The sequence below is a fragment of the Triturus cristatus genome, chromosome 7 (genome assembly GCF_964204655.1).
Source record: "Triturus cristatus chromosome 7, aTriCri1.1, whole genome shotgun sequence".
NCBI lineage: Eukaryota > Metazoa > Chordata > Amphibia > Caudata > Salamandridae > Triturus > Triturus cristatus.
In genome coordinates this window covers 1827877020-1827903481 of record NC_140590.1, presented here as the reverse complement: position 1 = coordinate 1827903481, position 26462 = coordinate 1827877020, and the positions used below count along the sequence as shown (strand labels likewise).

The 26462-nt window shown below is 44.5% G+C and overlaps 1 protein-coding gene across 1 annotated transcript in view; it reads right to left on the bottom strand.

Annotated features, from left to right (window-relative positions):
• LOC146813313 (killer cell lectin-like receptor subfamily F member 1) overlaps window positions 1-26462 on the bottom strand; it is a 136759-nt gene that overhangs the window by 73279 nt on the left and 37018 nt on the right. The window contains exon 2 of the mRNA XM_085620141.1: window positions 12498-12593. Coding sequence (XP_085476267.1) covers window positions 12498-12593 — 96 coding nt within the window. The remainder of the gene's footprint in view (window positions 1-12497; window positions 12594-26462) is intronic.

Genomic DNA, 26462 nt, shown 5'->3' with positions numbered 1-26462 from the left:
CGGTATCAAAGTTCAACATCCCCCTGAAGCTGTCGACATACAGTAGGCTGCATCCTGGACTGGTACTTGCTTCCTGGGCAGGTTTACCACTTTTAAGGAAGTGGCAACCGCAGAGCGTCAAGTTAGGAGAACTGAGGAGATTTTATACATGAATATATTGAATTCCCGTACAATACCCATTATTTTCTGCTTGCTCTATGGAACTTACGATAAGCGATTGGCCTGAGAGACTGACCTTTTCACCCAGTCCATTGTCAGCATTAAGTGGGTAAATGACGAAATGTCTGGTAAAATCTGCAGACGAAGCTTTTGGGTAGCATACGTAGGTAGATGTAGCGTGCAAAGGAGCCCACAAAATGATATAAAAAGGGAGCACCCACAGATATCGACGGACTACCTCGCCGTCTGTATGTAGGTGAACAGGCAGTGCAGGTTTTCCCCAAGAGCTGGAAGCTCTTGTCTTCCTTTGCTTAAAATGTCTTGCTCTGCTTTGCTTGAAGTATCTTATTCTATTTTACCTATATGAAATGTCATGTTATGTTTAACCATTGTTCTCTTTACTTTTGCATTTAAAAGATTTTGTATTGTAATTGCAGGAATGCTTGCTCTAAGAGTAAACGTGAGTGTTCCTAGGTAACATTTTCCTTGGTGTAACTTGTTTCTCATGATGCATTTATAGATGTGTTTTCTCTCTCTCTCTGTCAGTACATTAATTGAGATACAGAGAATATTATGACAGCTGTATGATTATCTGGATTCTGTATTTTGTACTTTATGTCTCTATTCTGCGGTTTCTTTGAAGTTGCATCTTCTCATTAAACTGCCATTGTATTCTGCCTCCAATTCCATGTCTCATATGTCTGTTTTCTTCATTTTTGGAGCAAGCGTTCCTAGGCACCCCGGCTCAAATTAAGGTGCCCCTTTTGTCCCTGACTCACTCTCCTGCTCAGTTCTGTGGTGGCTCCCGGGGATCTGGGGACCGCCCCTAGCTTCCTTGACCCGTAATAGATCTTCCCTCCAACAGCCTCTCTTGCAAGTCCTGTATTGTTGGTTTGTTGCCCCTGCCCCCCTTTCCACTGCCCTCCATAGTCTGTTGTGCTTCCACGGCCCTTCCTGCCTGCTCAGTGTGGTTAAATTGTTGCCTTTGCACCCTCCTACCTGCCTTCAATTTTCAGAGTCCGTGCCCCTGGCCTCTGCCTCTCAACAGTATCCTAATGAACAACTAGATTGCTAACATTCTATATTTATTACAAAAGTGTGGAACGCCTGACATCATCTTGATGTAATCAAAACTGTAATACCTAGAGCATTTCCTTTAGAAATTACATATATGAGAGGGTCTTATTGGCATCAAAATTAAGGTTAGTGCTCTAAAAGACTAAAATAAGGACATATTTTCTGAGTTTTCAAATAGCGACAAAGCACTTTTAAATTATTTGTTATCTTTATGTTTTTTTATCCAGTTGACCACTTGATTAAATGTTGCACTTAGGGGAGAGGATGTGGTGTTAATTCCAGAACTGCAGACTTTGCAACTGGGGAACCAGGTTGAAGTTTCTGCTTCAGCTCGACATTCTGTGATTCTGGTCAAATCACTTAGTCTCCCCATGTCTACAACCAAAATGAATTTGTTCTTGTGTGATGTAACCAATGCTCATGTAAAGCACTCCAATACCTGACAAGTCTGCACTATATAACACTGCAAAAACACAAAATAATAAGTGTTTTGCACACTTCTGTCATTGGGCTATATTTGGGCTACATCTGGGTGATTTTGGGCTACATTTGGGCTCTATTGTCTCCGGTGGCCATCTTGGGAGATTTATTTGTTATGAAGTTTCCTAATTTCCTCATGTACTGCAGTCTCCTCAGTAGGAAATGCTTTCAGTTTTTTACTTTGATTCCATCATGAAGGTATTCAGATATGTCACACATTTGCCATAAATTCTGAATGTTAGCACTCTAGTTGCTCATTAGATCACTGTAGTAAAACTACTGCACCATGGAAGTTTGCTCCTGGTATTAAAAGTGCATGTTTCAGTCTGCATGTCAGAATTTTTTAATGAAATAGAAGAGGATTTGAGAAATCACTCAAAATGTGCCCTCAGTTTCTTTCTTCAGCATTAATCATAATTTCTATGGCAAAATGAACCTCCTCATTGTGTTCCTTTTTAAATTAAATGTTTTAAGTGTTACCAGTTTATTCCAATCAAGATGGCTTCAGGTGTGCCATACTTTTGTCATAATGAAGACAGTAAGCGCTCTAGTTGTTTTTAAGAACATTCTGGGACATTCTGTCATTGGGCTATACTTGGGCTACATCTGGGTGATATTTGGGCTACATTTGGGCTCTTTTGTCTCTGGTGGCCATCTTGGGAGACTTATTTGTTATGAAGTTTCCTAATTTCCTCATTTACTGCAGTCTCCTCAGTAGGAAATACTTTCAGTTTTTTACTTTGATTCCATCAAGAAGGCATTCAGATGTGTCACACATTTGCCATAAATTCAGAATGTTAGCACTCTTTTTGCTCATTAGATCACTGTAGTAAAGCTACTGCTCACCAGGGAAAACTGCTGCTGGTATTGAAAGTGCATGTTTCAGTCTGCATGTCAGAATTTTTTAATGAAATAGAAGAGGATTTGAGAAGTCACTCAAAATGTGCCCTAATTTTTCTTTCTGCAGCACTAATCATACTTTTTATGGAAAAATGAACCCCCTCATTTCGTTCCTTTTTAAATTAAATGTTTTAAGAGTTACCACTTTAATCCAAGCAAGATGGCTTCAGGTGTGCCATACGTTTATCATAAGTAGGACTGTTAGCGCTCTAGTAGTTCTTTGGAACACTCTGGGAAGCTGCAGTAGAACACAAAGGAATCAACTGACAGTCTCTGCCCTTGTTGGATGTACATGTTTTACTGAGAATGTCAGACTTCATTCTCACATGACTGAGAAAGATAATGTGAATTTACAGAAAATAAGCTCTCAGTTTAGCCTATAGATCACCTTCCAAACCTCTGTGGTAAAAGCATGAGAAAATATTTTTCTCTCAATCATGATATCCCAGCAGAAGGCTTTTTCACATGGTGAAATCACCTTAGAACATACCACAATTCCTAAAATGAGTATGGTACCATCAACAAATGATTTATAATGTAACTAAAGTCTTAAAACCTTCTATTAACTGCAATGCTTTTTAATGAGGTGCTATCATGTATATTGGTCCCAAGATGGCTGCCAACACTTCTTGGATGAAGTGCTGACAGCCAATCAGATCTCAGGATGAGATGTGTGGTTAGGCTCCGCCCACATATATATATGCCTTTAAATGCTATTTTCTCAGGAAATACTGAACAGATTTACACCAGACCTGCAAAAGGCACTTCCTTGACCTTATGGCTACCTCTCTGCCAAATTTCAAGTAATTCTGTTCAGCCGTTCGGGCTGTAGCTGTGTCTAAAGGTCCTATGGAAAAATGCATGGGGAAAACGCGTTTTGGGACCCCCCTTTTTTCTCGGCCCCTGCTTGACGAATCCCCCCGAGACTTTCAGGGAAGGAGCGGAGCGTAGCGCCCCACCTATTTTGAAAATTTCGCGAGGATTCGTCGACCGGCGCCAAAGTTATTCCAAATAGAATGTTGCGGATTTCCTATGGAAACAGGGTCCTAACTATAACTACCTACTGGCGACCGCCAGTAGGTAATATATATATATATATATATATATATATATATATATATATATATATATATATATATATATACTGCTCCAAGGTTCCCCTAAAGTAGGACAGCACTCAGATGAACGGTGTGATAATTTAATGGCAAAAATATGTCTCCAGACAGGTTACCGCAACAGTTCCTCTTAGCAGTGCCAGTCGATTAGCCGACGCGTTTCGAAGCCTCATTGCTTCTTCTTCAAAGGCTGGACTGTTATGCTTGACACTCCCTCTGATTTCACCTGTGATTCCACGCCCTCTGATGGACTGAGGATTGTGGTCCTTGTGGTCTGCTCATGAAACCCTGAATGGGTGCACTGATTATATTCACTGCTTGGCAAAATTCGAAGTCCTCCAATGGACCCCCGTCACAGAGGCACATTAAAAATCCAAACCGCTCATCCCGCATACAGGCAAGGTTGATCCTACACCTTGCTGCACCCAGTGATCGCGGGTTGGTGCGCGTCCTCGCGGCAAGGGAGGCCGCGTACATATACTGCTCCAAGGTTCCCCTAAAGTAGGACAGCACTCGGATGAACGGTGTGATAATTTAATGGCAAAAATATGTCTCCAGACAGGTTACTGCAACAGTTCCTCTTAGCAGTGCCAGTCGATTAGCCGATGCGTTTCGAAGCCTCATTGCTTCTTCTTCAAAGGCTGGACTGTTATGCTTGACACTCCCTCTGATTTCACCTGTGATTCCACGCCCTCTGATGGACTGAGGATTGTGGTCCTTGTGGTCTGCTCATGAAACCCTGAATGGGTGCACTGATTATATTCACTGCTTGGCAAAATTCGAAGTCCTCCAATGGACCCCCGTCACAGAGGCACATTAAAAATCGAAACCGCTCATCCCCCATACAGGCAAGGTTGATCCTACACCTTGCGGCACCCAGTGATCGCGGGTTGGTGCGCGTCCTCGCGGCAAGGGAGGCCGCGTACATATACTGCTCCAAGGTTCCCCTGAAGTAGGACAGCACTCAGATGAACGGTGTGATAATTTAATGGCAAAAATATGTCTCCAGACAGGTTACCGCAACAGTTCCTCTTAGTAGTGCCAGTCGATTAGCCGACGCGTTTCGAAGCCTCATTGCTTCTTCTTCAAAGGCTGGACTGTTATGCTTGACACTCCCTCTGATTTCACCTGTGATTCCACGCCCTCTGATGGACTGAGGATTGTGGTCCTTGTGGTCTGCTCATGAAACCCTGAATGGGTGCACTGATTATATTCACTGCTTGGCAAAATTCGAAGTCCTCCAATGGACCCCCGTCACAGAGGCACATTAAAAATCCAAACCGCTCATCCCGCATACAGGCAAGGTTGATCCTACACCTTGCGGCACCCAGTGATCGCGGGTTGCTGCGCGTCCTCGCGGCAAGGGAGGCCGCGTACATATACTGCTCCAAGGTTCCCCTAAAGTAGGACAGCACTCAGATGAACGGTGTGATAATTTAATGGCAAAAATATGTCTCCAGATAGGTTACCGCAACAGTTCCTCTTAGCAGTGCCAGTCGATTCGTCGACGCGTTTCGAAGCCTCATTGCTTCTTCTTCAAAGGCTGGACTGAGCAGACCACAAGGACCACAAACCTCAGTCCATCAGAGAGCGTGGAATCACAGGTGAAATCAGAGGGAGTGTCAAGCATAACAGTCCAGCCTTTGAAGAAGAAGCAATGAGGCTTCGAAACGCGTCGGCTAATCGACTGGCACTGCTAAGATGAACTGTTGCGGTAACCTGTCTGGAGACATATTTTTGCCATTAAATTATCACACCGTTCATCTGAGTGCTGTCCTACTTTAGGGGAACCTTGGAGCAGTATATGTACGCGGCCTCCCTTGCCGCGAGGACGCGCACCAACCCACGATCACTGGGTGCCGCAAGGTGTAGGATCAACCTTGCCTGTATACGGGATGAGCGGTTTGGATTTTTAATGTGCCTCTGTGACGGGGGTCCATTGGAGGACTTCGAATTTTGCCAAGCAGTGAATATAATCAGTGCACCCATTCAGGGTTTCATGAGCAGACCACAAGGACCACAATCCTCAGTCCATCAGAGGGCGTGGAATCACAGGTGAAATCAGAGGGAGTGTCAAGCATAACAGTCCAGCCTTTGAAGAAGAAGCAATGAGGCTTCGAAACGCGTCGGCTAATCGACTGGCACTGCTAAGAGGAACTGTTACGGTAACCTGTCTGGAGACATATTTTTGCCATTAAATTATCACACCGTTCATCTGAGTGCTGTCCTACTTTAGGGGAACCTTGGAGCAGTATATGTACGCGGCCTCCCTTGCCGCGAGGACGTGCACCAACCCGCGATCACTGGGTGCCGCAAGGTGTAGGATCAACCTTGCCTGTATGCGGGATGAGCGGTTTGGATTTTTAATGTGCCTCTGTGACGGGGGTCCATTGGAGGACTTCGAATTTTGCCAAGCAGTGAATATAATCAGTGCACCCATTCAGGGTTTCATGAGCAGACCACAAGGACCACAATCCTCAGTCCATCAGAGGGCGTGGAATCACAGGTGAAATCAGAGGGAGTGTCAAGCATAACAGTCCAGCCTTTGAAGAAGAAGCAATGAGGCTTCGAAACGCGTCGGCTAATCGACTGGCACTGCTAAGAGGAACTGTTGCGGTAACCTGTCTGGAGACATATTTTTGCCATTAAATTATCACACCGTTCATCTGAGTGCTGTCCTACTTTAGGGGAACCTTGGAGCAGTATATATATATATATATATATATATATATATATATATATATATATATATATATATATATATATATATATATATATATATATGTATGTGTATATATATATATATATATATATATATTACCTACTGGCGGTCGCCAGTAGGTAGTTATAGTTAGGACCCCTTTTCCATAGGAAATCCGCAACATTCTATTTTGAATAACTTTGGCGCCGGTCGACGAATCCTCGCGAATTTCTCAAAATAGGTGGGGCGCTACGCTCCGCTCCTACCCTGAAAGTCTCGGGGGGATTCGTCAAGCGGGGGCTGAGATAAAAGGGGGGTCCCAAAACGCGTTTTTCCCATGCATTTTTCCATAGGACCTTTAGACAAGGCTACAGCCCGAACGGCTGAACAGAATTACTAGAAATTTGGCAGAGAGGTAGTCCTCAGGTCAAGGAAGTGCCTTTTGTAGGTTTGGTGTAAATCTGTTCAGTAGATTCTGAGAAAATAGCCTTTAAATCAATATATATATCTGAGCCAGCTTACGGTACGCTTACCGTAAGCTTACCGTACGCGTACGGTGGCGTGCGCGAGCGCGATTCTGATTGGCTGTTACATCTAAGTAAACATTCGAATCGGTCGAAACCAGGAAGCGGCGGCCGCCATTTTCTCTCTCGCACTCTGAGGGGGGGGCTGTAAATAAAGGCAAAAAACATAAAAAGGGGCTGTTTAGACAGCGCCCATGCACATAGCCATGTTAGTTGAGTCCTCAAAGGCCAAAAACGGTAAATTTTTATTTTTTGAAAATTTCGCCGATTACGCTTACCGTACTCGTACGGTGCGCTTACGCTAAAAATTTTAATAAAAAAAAAAAACACTCTCTGTGCATGGCATATTATTGTCATCACTTACAAATTAAATTTAACAGATTACCTATCACAAGGAAGCGCATAATATGTCCTCCATGTGCGCACGGTGCGTGTATGGCACTAACTGCGTAAAGTGGGCGCGCGGTGCGCAAAGCGCACCGCGTGCTCACCGTGCGCGCACGGAACGAACTGCGTTAAGTGGGCGTTCACGCCACGAATGGCGTAAAGTAACTTAGCATTTAAAAAACCGTACAAATTCACTGAAAAAACCATAGGTTTCACACAAGTTATAGTTAGGAATTAGCATTTAAAAAACCTTGCAAATTCACTGAAAAAACCATAGGTTTCAGACATGTTATAGTTAGCGGAAATTTTACTGATAAAAAACCAATGAAATTCCCCCGTTATAGTTAGTGCAGGCAACTATAACTCACGCGACCGCAATCTTCTGGTGATGACATACGTGTCTTTATGAAAAAAAAAAATTTCTAATATATGTATAGCTAAAAATTTATGGAAGAAGACATGGGCAAATAAGTGTCTAAATACAGTATTAGCATCAGCAGAGGATTGCGGTCGCGTGAGTTATAGTTGCCTGCACTAACTATAACGGGGGAATTTCATTGGTTTTTTATCAGTAAAATTTCCGCTAACTATAACATGTCGGAAACCTATGGTTTTTTCAGTGAATATATATATATGTATGTATGTATGTATGTATGTATATATATAGATAGATAGATAGATAGATAGATAGATAGATAGATAGATAGATAGATAGATAGATAGATAGATAGATAGATAGATAGATAGATAGATAGATAGATAGATAGATAGATAGATAGATAGATAGATAGATAGATAGATAGATAGATAGATAGATAGATAGATAGATAGATATAATTGAATTTTAGTAAGATTTGTGGAAGGGGTAATGTCTTCAGACTGCCTTAATCGATCCTGCTTTCATCTTCTACCACTTACTTTGGCAGTCTCTCGGTTAGACACTTATGCCCTTTTTCTCCTCATATCCTTCTGAAACACTCCATTGCCATATCTCACACATCTCATCTTCTCTTTCATCTTTAGTACCTTCTTTTCATACTATCCTGCATGTGCTTCCTTGCCCCTCCTTCACTTCACCAACACACCCATTCACCTTGAAGCACTTCATTTTGATTTCACTTTCACCCTGTCAATACTTTTACAGCTATGTACTTCCTTCATACACTTTGGCATAGAATCATAAATACAATTGTCACATCAGAACTTTGCTCTATGCCCTCTACTGAAAGGCCAAAGATTGGATGGGCATGTACTTTGAACCCTTTTATGACCCACTGTGTAAAATGTGCACTGTGTAGGACTCAACTCCACAGCTATCAATTGAGGTCCATTAAAATAACCACTCACAACATGAACTCATAAAGATACATAGAGTCAACTCTTTTTATAGCCTGCACTATACATGAGTGATATGTTTTATAAACAAATAGGGAAACACAACATCGTGGCAAAAACAAATACTCTTTTGGAAATGCAAGAATAAGCGAAACATCTTATATAAGCAGGAACAAATTTACTGATCCCAGACTAAGAGTGCATGGTCTGTGTTGCCAGCTGTGACTCTCAGCTGGTGGTGAGCTGGTGGTGAGCACAGGGGAAAGTGGCTAGGCCAGGACAGTCACAGATAGGGCGTTGAGTCTCCATCGTGAAGTGCCATATCCTTAGCCTTTGAAGAAGAAGCAATGAGGCTTCGAAACGCGTCGGCTAATCGACTGGCACTGCTAAGAGGAACTGTTGCGGTAACCTGTCTGGAGACATATTTTTGCCATTAAATTATCACACCGTTCATCTGAGTGCTGTCCTACTTTAGGGGAACCTTGGAGCAGTATATGTACGCGGCCTCCCTTGCCGCGAGGACGTGCACCAACCCGTGATCACTGGGTGCCGCAAGGTGTAGGATCAACCTTGCCTGTATGCGGTATGAGCGGTTTGGATTTTTAATGTGCCTCTGTGACGGGGGTCCATTGGAGGACTTCGAATTTTGCCAAGCAGTGAATATAATCAGTGCACCCATTCAGGGTTTCATGAGCAGAGCACAAGGACCACAATCCTCAGTCCATCAGAGGGCGTGGAATCACAGGTGAAATCAGAGGGAGTGTCAAGCATAACAGTCCAGCCTTTGAAGAAGAAGCAATGAGGCTTCGAAACGCGTCGGCTAATCGACTGGCACTGCTAAGAGGAACTGTTGCGGTAACCTGTCTGGAGACATATTTTTGCCATTAAATTATCACACCGTTCATCTGAGTGCTGTCCTACTTTAGGGGAACCTTGGAGCAGTATATATATATATATATATATATATATATATATATATATATATATATATATATATATATATATATATATATATATATATATATATATATATATATTACCTACTGGCGGTCGCCAGTAGGTAGTTATAGTTAGGACCCCTTTTCCATAGGAAATCCGCAACATTCTATTTTGAATAACTTTGGCGCCGGTCGACGAATCCTCGCGAATTTCTCAAAATAGGTGGGGCGCTACGCTCCGCTCCTACCCTGAAAGTCTCGGGGGGATTCGTCAAGCGGGGGCTGAGATAAAAGGGGGGTCCCAAAACGCATTTTTCCCATGCATTTTTCCATAGGACCTTTAGACAAGGCTACAGCCCGAACGGCTGAACAGAATTACTAGAAATTTGGCAGAGAGGTAGTCCTCAGGTCAAGGAAGTGCCTTTTGTAGGTTTGGTGTAAATCTGTTCAGTAGATTCTGAGAAAATAGCCTTTAAATCAATATATATATCTGAGCCAGCTTACGGTACGCTTACCGTAAGCTTACCGTACGCGTACGGTGGCGTGCGCGAGCGCGATTCTGATTGGCTGTTACATCTAAGTAAACATTCGAATCGGTCGAAACCAGGAAGCGGCGGCCGCCATTTTCTCTCTCGCACTCTGAGGGGGGGGCTGTAAATAAAGGCAAAAAACATAAAAAGGGGCTGTTTAGACAGCGCCCATGCACATAGCCATGTTAGTTGAGTCCTCAAAGGCCAAAAACGGTAAATTTTTATTTTTTGAAAATTTCGCCGATTACGCTTACCGTACTCGTACGGTGCGCTTACGCTAAAAATTTTAATAAAAAAAAAAACACTCTCTGTGCATGGCATATTATTGTCATCACTTACAAATTAAATTTAACAGATTACCTATCACAAGGAAGCGCATAATATGTCCTCCATGTGCGCACGGTGCGTGTATGGCACTAACTGCGTAAAGTGGGCGCGCGGTGCGCAAAGCGCACCGCGTGCTCACCGTGCGCGCACGGTGCGCGAAGCGCACCGTGCGCGCACGGAACGAACTGCGTTAAGTGGGCGTTCACGCCACGAATGGTGTAAAGTAACTTAGCATTTAAAAAACCGTACAAATTCACTGAAAAAACCATAGGTTTCACACACGTTATAGTTAGGAATTAGCATTTAAAAAACCTTGCAAATTCACTGAAAAAACCATAGGTTTCAGACATGTTATAGTTAGCGGAAATTTTACTGATAAAAAACCAATGAAATTCCCCCGTTATAGTTAGTGCAGGCAACTATAACTCACGCGACCGCAATCTTCTGGTGATGACATACGTGTCTTTATGAAAAAAAAAAATTTCTAATATATGTATAGCTAAAAATTTATGGAAGAAGACATGGGCAAATAAGTGTCTAAATACAGTATTAGCATCAGCAGAGGATTGCGGTCGCGTGAGTTATAGTTGCCTGCACTAACTATAACGGGGGAATTTCATTGGTTTTTTATCAGTAAAATTTCCGCTAACTATAACATGTCGGAAACCTATGGTTTTTTCAGTGAATATATATATATGTATGTATGTATGTATGTATGTATATATATAGATAGATAGATAGATAGATAGATAGATAGATAGATAGATAGATAGATAGATAGATAGATAGATAGATAGATAGATAGATAGATAGATAGATAGATAGATAGATAGATAGATAGATAGATAGATAGATAGATAGATAGATAGATAGATAGATAGATAGATATAATTGAATTTTAGTAAGATTTGTGGAAGGGGTAATGTCTTCAGACTGCCTTAATCGATCCTGCTTTCATCTTCAACCACTTACTTTGGCAGTCTCTCGGTTAGACACTTATGCCCTTTTTCTCCTCATATCCTTCTGAAACACTCCATTGCCATATCTCACACATCTCATCTTCTCTTTCATCTTTAGTACCTTCTTTTCATACTATCCTGCATGTGCTTCCTTGCCCCTCCTTCACTTCACCAACACACCCACTCACCTTGAAGCACTTCATTTTGATTTCACTTTCACCCTGTCAATACTTTTACAGCTATGTACTTCCTTCATACACTTTGGCATAGAATCATAAATACAATTGTCACATCAGAACTTTGCTCTATGCCCTCTACTGAAAGGCCAAAGATTGGATGGGCATGTACTTTGAACCCTTTTATGACCCACTGTGTAAAATGTGCACTGTGTAGGACTCAACTCCACAGCTATCAATTGAGGTCCATTAAAATAACCACTCACAACATGAACTCATAAAGATACATAGAGTCAACTCTTTTTATAGCCTGCACTATACATGAGTGATATGTTTTATAAACAAATAGGGAAACACAACATCGTGGCAAAAACAAATACTCTTTTGGAAATGCAAGAATAAGCGAAACATCTTATATAAGCAGGAACAAATTTACTGATCCCAGACTAAGAGTGCATGGTCTGTGTTGCCAGCTGTGACTCTCAGCTGGTGGTGAGCTGGTGGTGAGCACAGGGGAAAGTGGCTAGGCCAGGACAGTCACAGATAGGGCGTTGAGTCTCCATCGTGAAGTGCCATATCCTGATTATGTACAGTTGGGGGAACCTTTACCCATATTTTATTATTGCACACCCGAAATAACTGAAGATAAAAAAGGGTGTTTATGGTGACTTTGAGCATACAAATACCAATTTTGCTAGTTCCTTGACTCATGGACTAAATTTGTTTAAAAATGAGCAGCAGATGAAAGTGTGGTGTGTGTATGGTTAAAGGACAGGGTATACCAGGAAATGTCTTGCTACATCTCCCCTTCATGCTGACACCAGGATTTCAGACAAAGAACATAATAAATGATGATGGTACCTTAAGCATGCCCTACAAATGTACTTACTCAGGACAGACAGGGCAACTACAGTCAGTAACAGGAACAGCGACGTGATTCCCAGGGCCAGGGAAAGACGACTGCAGGCTGGACACCTAGAGAGATCTGAAAATGCAGAAGTATAGTGGCATTTAGGAATGCTTCTCATGTAAAGCTGTATTATACAAAGATTCTCAGAGGCACAATGGGCATGTGCGCCATTTGTTTGCGCTTGCTGGGTACTTAGAAATTACAGAAGGGGGGGAATCTGGATCAGACCAGTATAGTAGTGAACCAGTGGTATCACAAGAGAACTTTCTCATTTGCATGGGGGCATGGTGCCATGCAAATGAGGGAACTCTTTGCCATTGAGTCTGCGCCGCACTACGGATTGGGAGCAATGGTCAGGAGGTCCACTGATTGTCTGCTATATGAGGATGGTGCATAGTTAAATACAATATTTTAATATTTCCTATGATGTACCATAGGGAGACTCCACAGACAGTGCTGGGATTTCCACTTGGTAAACTATAGAGAAAAACAAAAAGGTTTATTTAACTAGACAATAAATAGTACATATATTTTTATGATAAATATTAATGTAAATTCATGTATTTAAATACTTACTTTAAATGTAGGATAACAAATATTTCAGCACTAATAAATTACATTTTTAAAATAATGGAAATATATTAAATCAAGTTTAAATAATGTTTCTGAAACTTATATTGACAAATGGATTCCAACCATAAGGAAAAAAAGATTGTGATGTGCATTAATACTTATTATAAGTGATGTATAGAAGTAATTACAATTATTATGATTATTTGTTTAATAGGATGTATTGTTATATTATTTTTTAATCCAAAACAGACCATTAACATGTTTTATAATTCAAACAACTCTTGTGGGGTGGCTAAGTTTCTAAGCCACGCTCTCTTGCGGGGTGGCTAAGTTTCTAAGCCACGCTTGTTTAGTTATGCATAAAACCCTGCGTGGGGCAACCTAACCACTGGCCTTGTGTGACACCAGAGGCAGCCAAAAAGCTTTGTGACGCTACATTCACTAAATCATAGTTTACATCGGGATGTCATCGCAAATCTAGAACATCTCACCAGATGGACAAAGCACCTGCACTTTATATAAATACTGCTGTGATGAACTCTGTTCTTTTTTACCACTTTTTTTTAGACTTCTCCTTTAACCAATGTGTACATGCTATGGAGTGAACTTGTAGAAACTTGCCTGCGCACTTTTTACGAAAAATGATTTTAATGATATCTGTTTTATTGTTTGCAATGTAACATAACGCCAGAAATGCTGTGCCAGCACATTTTTACTGAATTTCTGTATTCAAAGAGTTTTCACTTTCGAGTACATGTTTTTATTCACTGCACAACTGTTGAACAATGCTTCTATGATACATGTTATCGAAATAAAGCTATTGATAAGATAAGATGATACGATAATTAAATAATAAATGTGTGCACTTTGTATATATTTTTAACATTAATGTATATTTAGTTACATTTTTAAGTATTTTAAATCATTTAACTAAATGTAACATATGAATTTTTATTATTACTTTCTGTGGGAGGGTGTTGCAGTACCAGTGGCTGGCCATACGTATTGTTGCATTTATTACTGCTTTTAAAAAATATATGTATTTTTTTTTTTTTTTGTAAAAACTTGCACTTGGAGTTAGTGAACAGTGAAAAGTAATAAACATACTAAAAAGTACTCAAAAGTGTTAGGTACCTTTGGGTATCAGGCCCCCAGCCACCAAAGAATTCAGTTTCCTTTAATTTGCACATTATTCTAACTCTAGGATGGATTACTAACTAGTAACAGGGACTACACTCGCTGGCAAACTGGCTTGTGATATCTTGAAGGGTAGACTATCGGCCACGCACCAATATCTCAGGCACTTGATATTGGCAGAATATCAAAGGTTGTGGCGCATGACTGCAGCAAAATACAAACTCCAGAAGGAGAAACGGAAACTCCAGACCCACATGCATTCCTACCTATCTGATAATGAGGGAACTGTGTCCTAAGCAAACCTATGTGGGCGGCTGAGAAGGCTACTCAGAGAAATTAATCAAAAAAGCGCTATGACATGACAAATTAACAGATAAGCAGTCAGATCTAGAAAGCTCCATTAGAGAACTTACACACAGATATAACAAACACCCCCCATCACAGAATATTTGATGGCCCCTGTAAAATAAACAATTGTCTTACACACCAAGCAGAATACACATTACATAAACTCTGCCACAGATATTTTGAACTTGGAAAAAGCCAGCCATTAACTGGTTGCCCAAATTAAACAAAGGGAGTCTCAGATGGCAGCACACTCTATAGGGAATGCGGAAGGCCATTTTCACACACAAGTAAGAGATATAAGGCCTGATTATGTGGATGTGGAGATCTTGCAGCAGTGGTGAATACTTTTTCCAAATATATCAATGCCTGCATGAGCATTTCGACTGCATATGTGTCAAATGCACACACATGCATGATACATGTGGAAAAATACCATCTACTCATTGCCGGAGTCCGGCCCATATGTGGACAGTCCTTGCAATGAGTATATGGTATGGAAAGGTCTCACCTATAGATCATTGCAAATGGGGTCGCAATCCTTGGGGTCAAGATCCTGCTGTGAAGGGGAGATCAGAAGAGAAAGGGATACACGTTAGACTGCCTAGAAGAACAAGAAAGGGGTGAGCATGCACTCAAATCCTTTGTTTCTGCCACGTTAAAGCAGGCGATCGGACCTCCACGGTCAGCTCGTGGAAAAGGCAACTCGTAAAATGGACGCTGGTGCAGTTCTCCTGTAATGCTCTGTGGTGGCTGCCTTTCCCCAACTGTGAACCCAGTGGTCGGCGGTCTGCTGGCGGTCTCAGCGGTTCAGCCGTGGTCTTTGCAAAGGCAATCCACCCAACTCATAATACAGTGGGCAGACAGCTGAGCTCTCCACGGTTGGACCGTCACCACAGTTATGCCGCCCACGAACTGACAAACTCATAATACGGCCCATAGTGTAGACATTTCAAGCTTTTTAATCCGGTTGCAAATGTCCATGGAGGGCAGCGATGATAATACTGGAAGACACCTTCTTTGCCTTATACCCAAACTCAAAATTATTTTGATGAAGGCAGAGAATTATTGGAGAGGGAAAATGCGATACAAGAAACAGATGAGCCAATATCCTTGCTGCCCAACAGCAAATCACACAGGTACAATGGTGTACAGTGTGAGGTCTAGAAAATGTAGGTAAACACAAGTGTGAAACTGCTACATGCAGCTCTTCTAGAGGTAGCGAACACAGGCTCCATCCAGTACTTTTCTAACAAGCCATATTAACAATGATCCATAAACCTGAGAGAGCCCTCTCTATATCCCTAATTATACACTAATATCCCTCGTAAATTCAGATTTGCAAAGATCCTGGCAGCTACATCTCACTTTATAGTTCCATCCATGATCCATGAATCAGAAGTGGTTTGTGAAGAACAAATCTACTCGGGTACACCTCTTATGGCTGTCTATAAGCTGGCTGTAAACCAAAGGGTGGACCTTACCCTCAACGTGGAGCAATCCTTTCATTGGGTGCTACCTGTTTAGAGTTCTTGAGAGGTTTGACTTTGGAGAGAACTTTGGTCCTGATTTAGATCTTGGTGGATAGGATACTCCATCATAAATGGATATCCCATCCGCCGTATTACAAGTGTCATAGGACATAATGCACTTGTAACACTGCGGACGGGATATCCACCACGTTTGACATAACAAGAGGATGGATGGATGGAGTGCGAGCACTATTACAAACACTCAAGAGATCTGGGTTTAATCCATCATTCTGTTGCCCACTAATACAAATCAGTCTTGACCCTGCTAATTATGGGAACAGTCCAGGTCCTCCCAGGTCTGAAAACAAGTGTTCTGGGACTGGTTTCGGCATACCCTTGGCCACTTAGGGTGAACGTAGCAAACACAAGATAATGGACGAAGTGCTGCAACTTTTCAACCACTCACCCTCAGTCAAGAGATCTGGGTTTTATCCATCGTTCTTTTGCTCACCATTTCACCCCAGTTTAAATTGGGTCCTAAATCAAGGAAGCTAAGTGGTTATATAATAATCTGATAGAATATGTGACAGACAGGGGAAGGGCTCTGTCAGAGCCATTTCCAATTTTAATGGACAAGAGTTGACTGTCCCTCGTTGTTGTCTTTCTGAACGCTCTAGTGCCATTAGGTGCAGCCATTTGGAAGATGCAGGAAATTAACAGGGTAGACATGGAGGCTTGTACAGTCGAGAAGCTTTTTCCACACGGAGGGCATTTTATTCACAATGGCTTAACCACAATGCTCCCTACTTGCGCTCAAGCAGCTTTTCTGTCTTTTTCCAGGAATAAAATTAACTGGGTAAAATTAGAATTGTTGCTGAGCCCTGATTTACAAAGAATTTGCATTGGGTTTCTGTTACTTTGTATCAAGGGGGATACAGATTTGTAGACAGGGATTTGCTCCAAAATCATGCATCTCCCTGAGTCAGGGGTATCTAGGAGATATGACTTATTTTCTCCTTGTTTATTCCTCTTTTCATGTATGCTGCATTCCACAAAACAAATAAAAAGAGGCAAATACCTTAAAACATAGGGCCTGATTTTGACTTTTGGCAGATGGGAAATGAGTCTGTCTGGGTGATGGAGTAAAGTGCTCTTTCGCTCTGAGGGAGCACCTGCCTGTCAGATTTAGAGATGTCTACTGGCCTAGTGCAAATCTATTGGATTTAAAGGAACAGCAGTTCCTGTAAATCCTTTGAAAGTTTGACGGTTGTCTCTTTTAACGACGGAGCCGTACATCAAACGTTAATTTTTTTTTATTTTCTAAACAAACTCCTCATAGCAGAATTTTGTTTATAAAAACAAGAAAATGAGGGTCATTTTACAGTTTTCACTGTCTCCTGGCAGTGATAGACAGTAAATATTGGCCATTTACTCATCCACACAAAGTAGGATGGTCTGACACCATTGAAGGTGTATGCAGGCCGTGGAGCCAGAGTAGTTTCCATCACCTACATATTGAAGTTCTCCCTGACTATAATTCAATCAATCAATCACGGGTTTGTTAAAGTGCGACTACTCACCCGTAAGGGTCTTAAGGCACTAGGGAGGAGGGGAGGTGCAGGTTCCGGTCCATCAAGGAGGGGTCTGTCGAAGAGCCAGGTTTTGAGGTTTCTCGTGAAGATGGGTTGTGATGTTGTCTGCTTGAGGTGGAGCGGGAGGGCGTTCCATGCTCTGGGCGTTCCATGCTCTGGCTGTGAGGAAGGAGAAGGAGCGGCCTCCTGATCTGGTCTTTCTGGCTCGGGGGACCACGGTCTAAGAGAGCTGGGCTGATCGTAGGGTTCTTTGGGGTGCGTGAAAGTTGACTCGACTGTTGAAGTATGCTGGTCCGGTGTTGTGGAGGGCTTTGTGTGCGTGGGTGAGGATCTTGAAGGTGATTCTAGCCTCGATCGGGAGTCAGTGGAGTGTGTGCAGGTGTTGGGTGATGTGGCAGTGTCGTGGTAGGTTGAGGACCAGTCTTGCGGCAGCGGTCTGAATGTTTTGTAGCTTGCGGCAAGGTTTTTGTTTATTGCGGCATAGAGGTCGTTGCCGTAGTTGAGTCTGCTGGTGATGAGGGCGTGGGTGACGGTTTTTCTGTGCTGGAGGTTGATACATTTGAAGGTCTTCCGTAGGAGGCGGAGGATGTGGAAGCAGGAGGATGTGACAGAGTTGATCTGGCGCTTAATTTTGAGCTTGGAGTCTAGGATGATTACAAGGTTGCGTGCGTGGTCCCTGCGGGTGGGTGGGGGGCCAGGTGTCGTTCCAGGCATCGGGGTGTGGGCCCATGATGAGTACTTCTGTTTTGTCTGTGTTGAGTTGTAGGCAGCTGCTTTTCATCCATTTGGCGACAGCTTCCATGCCTTCTTGGAAGTTGTGCTTGGCTGCGTTGGCTTCGTTGGATAGGGAGAAGATGAGTTGGGTGTCGTCTGCGTATGAAACAATGTTGAGTCCATAGGTTCTGCTGCTGGGGGCGAGAGGAGCCATGTAGATGTTGAAGAGCGTTGGGCTGAGGGAGGACTCCGCAGGTGGTTGGTGTAGGGTCCGAGAGGAATGGGGGGAGTCTGACCCACTGCGTTCTGCTGGACAGGAAAGAGTAGATCCAGTCCAGGGCCTTGTCCCGGATACCTGCATCGTGGACTCTGCGTATTAGGGTGCGGTGGGTAACCGTGTCGTAGGCCGCTGAGAGGTCGAGGAGGATGAGGGCTACTGTTTCTGCTTTGTTCAGTAGGGAGTGGATGTCGTCTGTTGCGGTGAGGAGGGCGGTTTCTGTGCGGTGTTTTTTTTTTTCTGAAGCCGGATTGTGATGGGTCGAGGATGTTGGGCTCTTCGATGAAGGTGGCGAGTTAACTGTTGATGGCTTTCTCAGTGACTTTCGCTGGGACGGCAGCAGGTAGATGGGTCTGTAGTTTTTGAGGTCGGTGGGGTCCGCCAAGGGCTTCTTCAGGAGGGGGTTGATCTCGTCGTGTTTCCAGTCATCAGGGAAGGAGGCGTTCACCAGGGAGCAGTTAATGGTGTGGCGGAGCATGGGTGCGATGGTGTCGGTGGCACTGTTGAAGATGTGGTGGGGGCTGGGGTCTGTGGGGGCCCCGGAGTGGATTGACTTCATCGTCTTCAGTGTGTCTTCGGTGGTGAAAGCTGACCAGTGGTCAATCGTTGGCTTCAGGGTGTCGGGGGTGGCTGGTGGGGGTTCCGTGTGTTGGTTGTCTTCATCAAAGTTGTTGTAGATGTTCCTGATTTTGTGGTGGAAGAAGGTGTTGTGTTTGGTGCAGAGGTCTTGTGAGGGGGGAATGTCAGTCGACTTGCTGGTGGGTTGGGCGAACTCCTTGATGATGTTGAAGAGCTCTTTGCTGTTGTGTGCATGTGTGGAGATTCTGTCTTCAATCTCAGTTTTTTTTCATGTTTCTGATGAGCTGGTAGTGAGCAGTGGTGGCTGCTTTGAAGTTGTTGTGGGCTTCTGTGGATTTGGAGTTCCTTCAGGGCTTCTCGAGGCAGCGGCAGGTGCGCCTGGACTCTTGGAGCTCGGGGGTAAACCATCTGGCCTTCTTGGTGTTTTACGTTGTTGTTCTTCTTGAGGGGGGCTATGGTGTTGACGCTGTCGGTGATCCATCTGTGTAGAGTTCCGGAGGCGGTGTTGGGGGCGTCGTCTTGCGCGGTGGTCGGAGTGGAGTTGCTGAGTGAGGAGGTGAGCTGGTCAGTGATTTTTGTCCAGTTTCTTCATGGGAGCAGGTGCTGGTGTCCGTGGATGGTGGGTGTTCTGAAGGTGAAGTGGATGCATCGATGGTCTGTCCATGGGAGTTCGGTGGTGTGGCTGAAAGTGATGGAGTTTCCTGTTGTGAAGAGGGGGCAGAGGGTGTGTCCTGCTGAGTGTGTGGGTTCAATCACGATCTTGCAAAGTCCAATGTTGTGGAGTTTGTCCAGTAGGAATGTGGTGTCAGGGTCTAGTTGGTTGTCGAGGTGGAAGTTGAGGTCTCACAGTATGGTGTAGTTGGTGGATGTGATGGCATGCAGGGCGATGATGTCCGTGATGGGGTTAGCGAATGGTCCGCGGAGTCCAGGGGGTCAGTAGATGAGGGTTTCCTGGAGGGTGGCGGTAGGGCTGGCCAGTATCTTGAAGTGCAGGTGTTCCATCAGGTCTGTAGGCTCGTTGGGGAGTGTGTTCAGGTGAAGGGTGGATTTTTTGACGATGGCGATTCCTCCTCCCGGACTGGGGGGGGGGGGGCGGTCCTTCGGGGAGATCTTGTATTCTTGGGGAATGGCGATGGCGATGTCCGGTCCCAAGGTGGTGTTGGTTCAGGTTTCGATGAAGAATGCGATGTCCGGGGTGGTGCTGTCGAGGAGGTCCCAGGTTTTGGAGGCATGTTTGTGGAGAGATCTGGCGTTGAGGGAGATGCATTGTAGGGTCTTCAGTTCTGGTGTTTTCTTGTGGATGGGCTGTGCTTGGCCCATGTTCCTGGCGGTGCTGTAGGTGTGCCGGCATCGGTGAGAGCTGAAGGGTCCATGGGTGTCGGCTGGTGATGCTAGCTTGCAGTTGTTGTTGCGGCCAGGGTTGAGTGCGTGGAGTGTCACTGGGACATAGTGTTGGCAGTGCAGAGGTCCAGGGTTCCTGGCACTGGTCGCGGTTTGGTCTCAGATGGGCGCAGACAGGATGCCTTTGGCGTGCCTTCGGCCCGCCAGCGGTGCGGCCGCACAGGGGGTGCCATTAAGTAGGGGTCGGGGAGGGCTGGACAGCTGGGAGGTGGGAGCGGGGAGTGGAGCTGGATTGGGCAGGTCGCGCAGGTCATGCTGGGGGGAAGGGCTGCGGGAGCAGCAGCGACGGGAAAAACAGGCGGAAAGGGAAAAGAGGAATAAAAAGTGGAATAAAGCAGAACAGTGCAAGAAAGGTGGAGGAAAGAGATAGAGTGAGAGGGAGAGATTGAAATGAGGGTAAAACAAGTGAAACGGAGAGGGAAAGCAGAGGGAGAGAAAGGAGACAGAGGTCCACTGGACCACCAGGGATGAGGCGCAGGTATAACCTGCGGGTGGAGGAGGGCCTCGAACACCAACACTCGAGAGTGCAGGGGTTCGGGGGAGGCCTCACTTAATGGTGGAGCTGCAAGGGTGGGAGAGCAATTTCACTGAGAATGAGTCATAAATGAGGTGGGCCTAACTTGCTTTGGTGGAGATGGTACTCCATCATCATTGCACCAGGGGGTAAATCAGGCCCACTATTTATGTACGGCAAAGGACCCCTTCTTGCACAAAAGCTATGCTTACCGCAACGTAGACACTCTGGTACTATGGCGCAAGGGTACCTGCATTGGTGCATGCATGCCAAAAATGTGACTGCAGGCAGATAGCAGAAATGCATCGCTACTTAGTAGATATGATGCAGTTCTGCTCTCTTCCATTCACACAACTCATCACAAGTTCACTTGCTGCTCTGCGTTGCATGAACTGATATCTAGGACAACCACTACAACTGAACTTGAGGGGTATCATTTTAAATGGATCAGACCCAACCTAAATTATCTAGGCACCATCATAAGGATAGGTTCCACAGGATATGGCACTGGACAATCTAAATCCCCTGATCCGGCAAATAAATCTGGATTTTAAAAGGTGGGTGCTTCTTCATGTGCCATTCGTGGGGAAAGTGTGAATATTATAGATGGCGATCGTACATAGGTTCGTGTTTTTGAAATGGGTCCCAAATTGATTCCACCCTGCCTACTGCATGAAGCAAATTATGACATTAAACTATTCTTATGAAGCAGAGACAGATTATGTGAGAGACTTGGAAACTATAGACACACACGCCTGCAGGTGGACTGTGTTCACCACATATAGGATCACACTATGTGCTGCAGCACCTCTCACAATTAGTACACATCATTAATGAGACAGCGTCAATTGCACTTTGGGCCACATTGGAACTGAATACACTGATCAAACATTTTGGAACAAGGGGTATTCATGCTGCTATCCCTAAAACAATTGTTCCTGTGCCCAACACCAAGCAGGTAAACTGGTTCTCTATAAATATAAATATGAAATTTGATCCCTACCTATGTGCTGATTCTCCATTATGGCATAACGTGGGGGTAATAGCCAGCTGGCGCCTAATTTATTGGAAAACATGAGAGTAAAAAGGGATCATACCTGTGTGCCACATGACACACACACTAGCAACACAGTTGAATTTCAACATCAAACAGAAGAATTTGGCCTGGATGACAACCAAAAGTGTCTGTTACTACAACTGAAACACAGACTATCCCAAATCCTGGGAGGAACCACACTTCCATTATGTATGTCCCACATGGGTGACTATATTAAACGGTGAGGGACTAACAAGGGCAGTGGTAGCCGAGCTATAAAATATGATTACCACAGCCCTTTATTCCATTACATTATGTGAGAGATTCAGACTCTGGCCAACCCCATTGCAAATCATTATTTCGGCTGATTACATGGAAGAACGGTCCCTACTTTACAAGACGCATGCTAAGGGACTGTGTGAGGTAAGATTTCACTTTACCTTCTACAAGATCTTCCATAGCTGGCCTTGGATGCCCTCACATCTGGCTAAGTCTGGCATCTCCTGTGATCCAGCCTGATAAAGAGTTTGCCAAGATGCTGAGGGCCATTTTTTGAGACTGCCCAATGATATCCAAGTTTTGGTCTGAGATCTGGAGCTGCTGCAATCTTTTCCCGCCCACTTCCAACCGGCTAAAGGGAAGTGCTTCGAGTGGACGCGCGCAGCGCCGGCCATAGGCAAGCACGTCTGTGCCCGTCCACGCCTGGCCGTCGCCGGTTACTGCTCATTTCTTTCCCTGTTTGCCCCTCTCTTTTCCTTCCTAATAATCTAAAGAAGCCATAGTCCCCCCATGGCTATAATACAGTACACCAACCAGGAGCTTTGCACACTTAACAGAGCACTCCCCACCGTGATATTCACAAACCTCCTGCTGTTGGCAGAGGTCACCACGGCTCAAACAAACACCCCCCCCCCCCTATCAGCAAAATCTCCTTGCAATCAGACCCTTTGACCCCCAAAGGACACTCCAGCGGCCCCTCCTATCCATCTAACAGGGACATGTTGCAATGCTCTCTATCTCTCAAAACATGCCCTTCAAATTTGGACCTTGCTAGATTCTGAGAAACCAGACCTCTTCTTTGTCACTGAGACGTGGCTCCACGAGTCCTCTCTCCCTGACATCACTATAGCCCTTCCCCATGAGTACCAGCTGACTAGACTGGACATGAACAACAAGAGAGGAGGTGGCCTAGCAATAGCCTTCAGAGCCAACACCAAACTCTGCATAATTGACACCCTCCTCTCAGATTGGGGAGAACTTTGCATCTTCAAAATGAACTGCCTTACTAAGGGGTCGTGGAGAGGTGCCTTACTCTATCGCCCCCCCAGGCAATAAAGCACCCTTTTCAAGCCACCTAATCGAGACGATTGCTCCACATGTCCTAGCTGTTGATAATTTTCTCCTACTGGGAGATTTTAATCACCATGCCGAACTTTTTTTGCTATTTGCACTCTAACACTCTTATCGCTAGCCTAAATACCTTGGGTCTCAACCAGCAGGTAGCAGGTCCCACCCGCACAGCTGGCCACACTCCAGACCTCCTATTCACCAACTCTTCCCACATCAAGTTCGAATCTCCGATTCCAGTCCTCTGGTCTGACCACCATTTACTAAAATTCTACATACAGGTTACCCCGATCCTGAATAATCCCCAAAAGTACCAATACTAAGTAGGTCATGGGACAATGTTAACTTAGCTTCTTTTTCCCTCTATTTTAACATGCCCTCACTCCCCCCTTATTCAAATCTGACAATCCCAACGTGGCAGCTGAGTCTTTTGAGGCAGCAATCAGTCAGACTTTAGACAGAATTGCCCCTGGAAAAAAAGTCAAATGCGTCCATAAATTATCGCCATGGTTCACCATACATTTAAAAGCAGATAAATTAGCTGCTAGAAAGGCTGAACGCAAGTGGAGGCACTCAGAAAGTGCCATAGATAGACAGCTCTACAAATCCACACACAGGTGCTATCTTGACCACATTGCAATGGCCAAAAAAATACTTAATTAGAGAACAGAATAAACCAAGCCTCTCACTCCAACAAGGAAGTGTACAAAATACTAAAAGCATTTACCAACCCCACCTCCTGTCAGTCAACCCAGACTTCATCGCAAGAGTGGGTGGACAGTCTATCATCTTTCTTTGTGTATAAAATCAACAACAAAAGACACACAATTGATGGACGGAATGCAGAAAAAATCAAAACATTCACCCCCAGTCAAGAGATCTGGGTTAAATCCATCATTCTTTTGCTCACCATGCCACCCCAGTTTAGACCTGGCCATATGCAAAACCCCATATGGTGAAACCCCAAAACCGGTCCTAGGATGCCTGTTTTCAGTCCAGGGAGGACCTGGCCTGGCAGTTCGAGCTGGACTGTTCCCATTGGGCACAGGGTCAAGACTGATTTGCATATGGCTGGGTCCAAACTGGAATGGCATGGTGTGCAAAAAAACAATGGATTTAGGCCCAGATCTCTGTACTGGGGTGAATGTATGACACTGTTCTGCATTCTGTCCATCAATAGTTCTTTTTGCATTTGTCACCCCGAGTGGGACGGGTATGCTCAGACGTGAGTCCCGTGCTCTCCATGCCACTGGAATCAAGCTATCCTGGCTGAAAAGGGGTGAAACTCCAAAACCGGTTGTAGGATGCTTGTTTTCAGTCCAGGGAGGACCTGGCCTGGCAGTTCGAGCCAGACTGTTCCCATTGGGCACAGGGTCAAGACTGATTTGCATATGGCTGGGTCCAAACTGGAATGGCATGGTGAGCAAAAAAATGATGGATTTAAGCCCAGATCTCTGTACTGGGGTGAATGTATGACATTGTTCTGCATTCTGTCCTTCAATAGTTCTTTTTGCATTTGTCACCCCGAGTGGGACGGGTATGCTCAGACATGAATCCTGTGCTCTCCATGCCACTGGAATCAAGCTATCCTGGCTGAAGAGGGGTGAAACCCCGAAACCGGTCGTAGGATGCTTGTTTTCAGTCCAGGGAGGACCTGGCCTGGCAGTTCGGGCTGGACTGTTCCCATTGGGCACAGGGTCAATACTGATTTGCATGTGGCTGGGTCCAAACTGGAATGACATGGTGAGCAAAAAAACTATGTATTTAGGCCCAGATCTCTGTACTGGGGTGAATGTATGACATTGTTCTGCATTCTGTCCATCAATAGCTCTTTTTGCACAAAATCAACAACATTCATAGCCTCTTCCCCCACACAGTCAGCAAACCACTACATCAGGGATCTGCCAGCAATCACCCCCCCGTTTTCAACCTCTCTTAACAAATTCATTGAATTCACCCATGAAGACATCTCCTCTGTGCGCAGGAGGGTGAAATCTGGCTCCCCCACTGACCCAGTCTCCTCTCACACTCTGTCCAAAATAGTACCAGCCCTCCTTCCCGGCCTAACTAAACTCCTCAATTTATCACTACTCCATTCAATTGTTCCAACCAGATGGAAAGAGGCTATGGTTAGACCCATATTAAAGAAACCTACTCTTGATCCTAAGCAGCCTAACAATTATCAGCCAATCTCTCTTCTTCCTCTCTTCGGGAAGGTTTTAGAGTCATTGGTCAACAAACAACTCACTAATTACCTAAAGAGCAATTATTTGCCGGATCCCTCTCAATCTGGGTTTCGGCTCCTCACAGCAGCAAAACTGCCTTATTGGAAACAGTAGACAATATTAGACTCGCCCTTGACGCCAGACATTCTGCCATCCTGGTCCTTCTCGACCTGTCGGCTGCCTTCAACACCATCTCCCACAGCATTCTTCTCAATTGTCTGCGGGAAAGGGATGTCAGGAGTACCGCACTGAATTGGTTCAGGAGCTACTTGACTGATCGTACTTCCAATGTTCAAATGGACACATTTACCTGTAGCAGCCAACCCATAGAAAAGGGTGTCCCCCAGGACTCCATTCTGAGCCCTACACTCTTCCATCTGTACGTATCACCTCTAGTCAATGTAATTGAAACCCACGGCTTTGACACAGTGTCGTATGCTAATGGCACTTAGCTGCTAATCACTCTCGGTCCAGACCCAACCGATACCAAACACCGATTTAAGCAGTGTATGTCTGCCATTCACTGCTGGATGTTAAACAATCATCTGCAACTCAAAACCGGCAACACCGAAATCATTTTCTTCAGCAATGTACAATCCTTGTGGTCCAGTGACTGGTGGCCTCTAAATCTAGACATATGCCCTCACCTAAGGCGGCAGTCCGCAACCTGGGAGCGCAGATTGACAGCCAACTTTTCATGTCAGACCATGTCAATCAGTTGGACTAATGCGT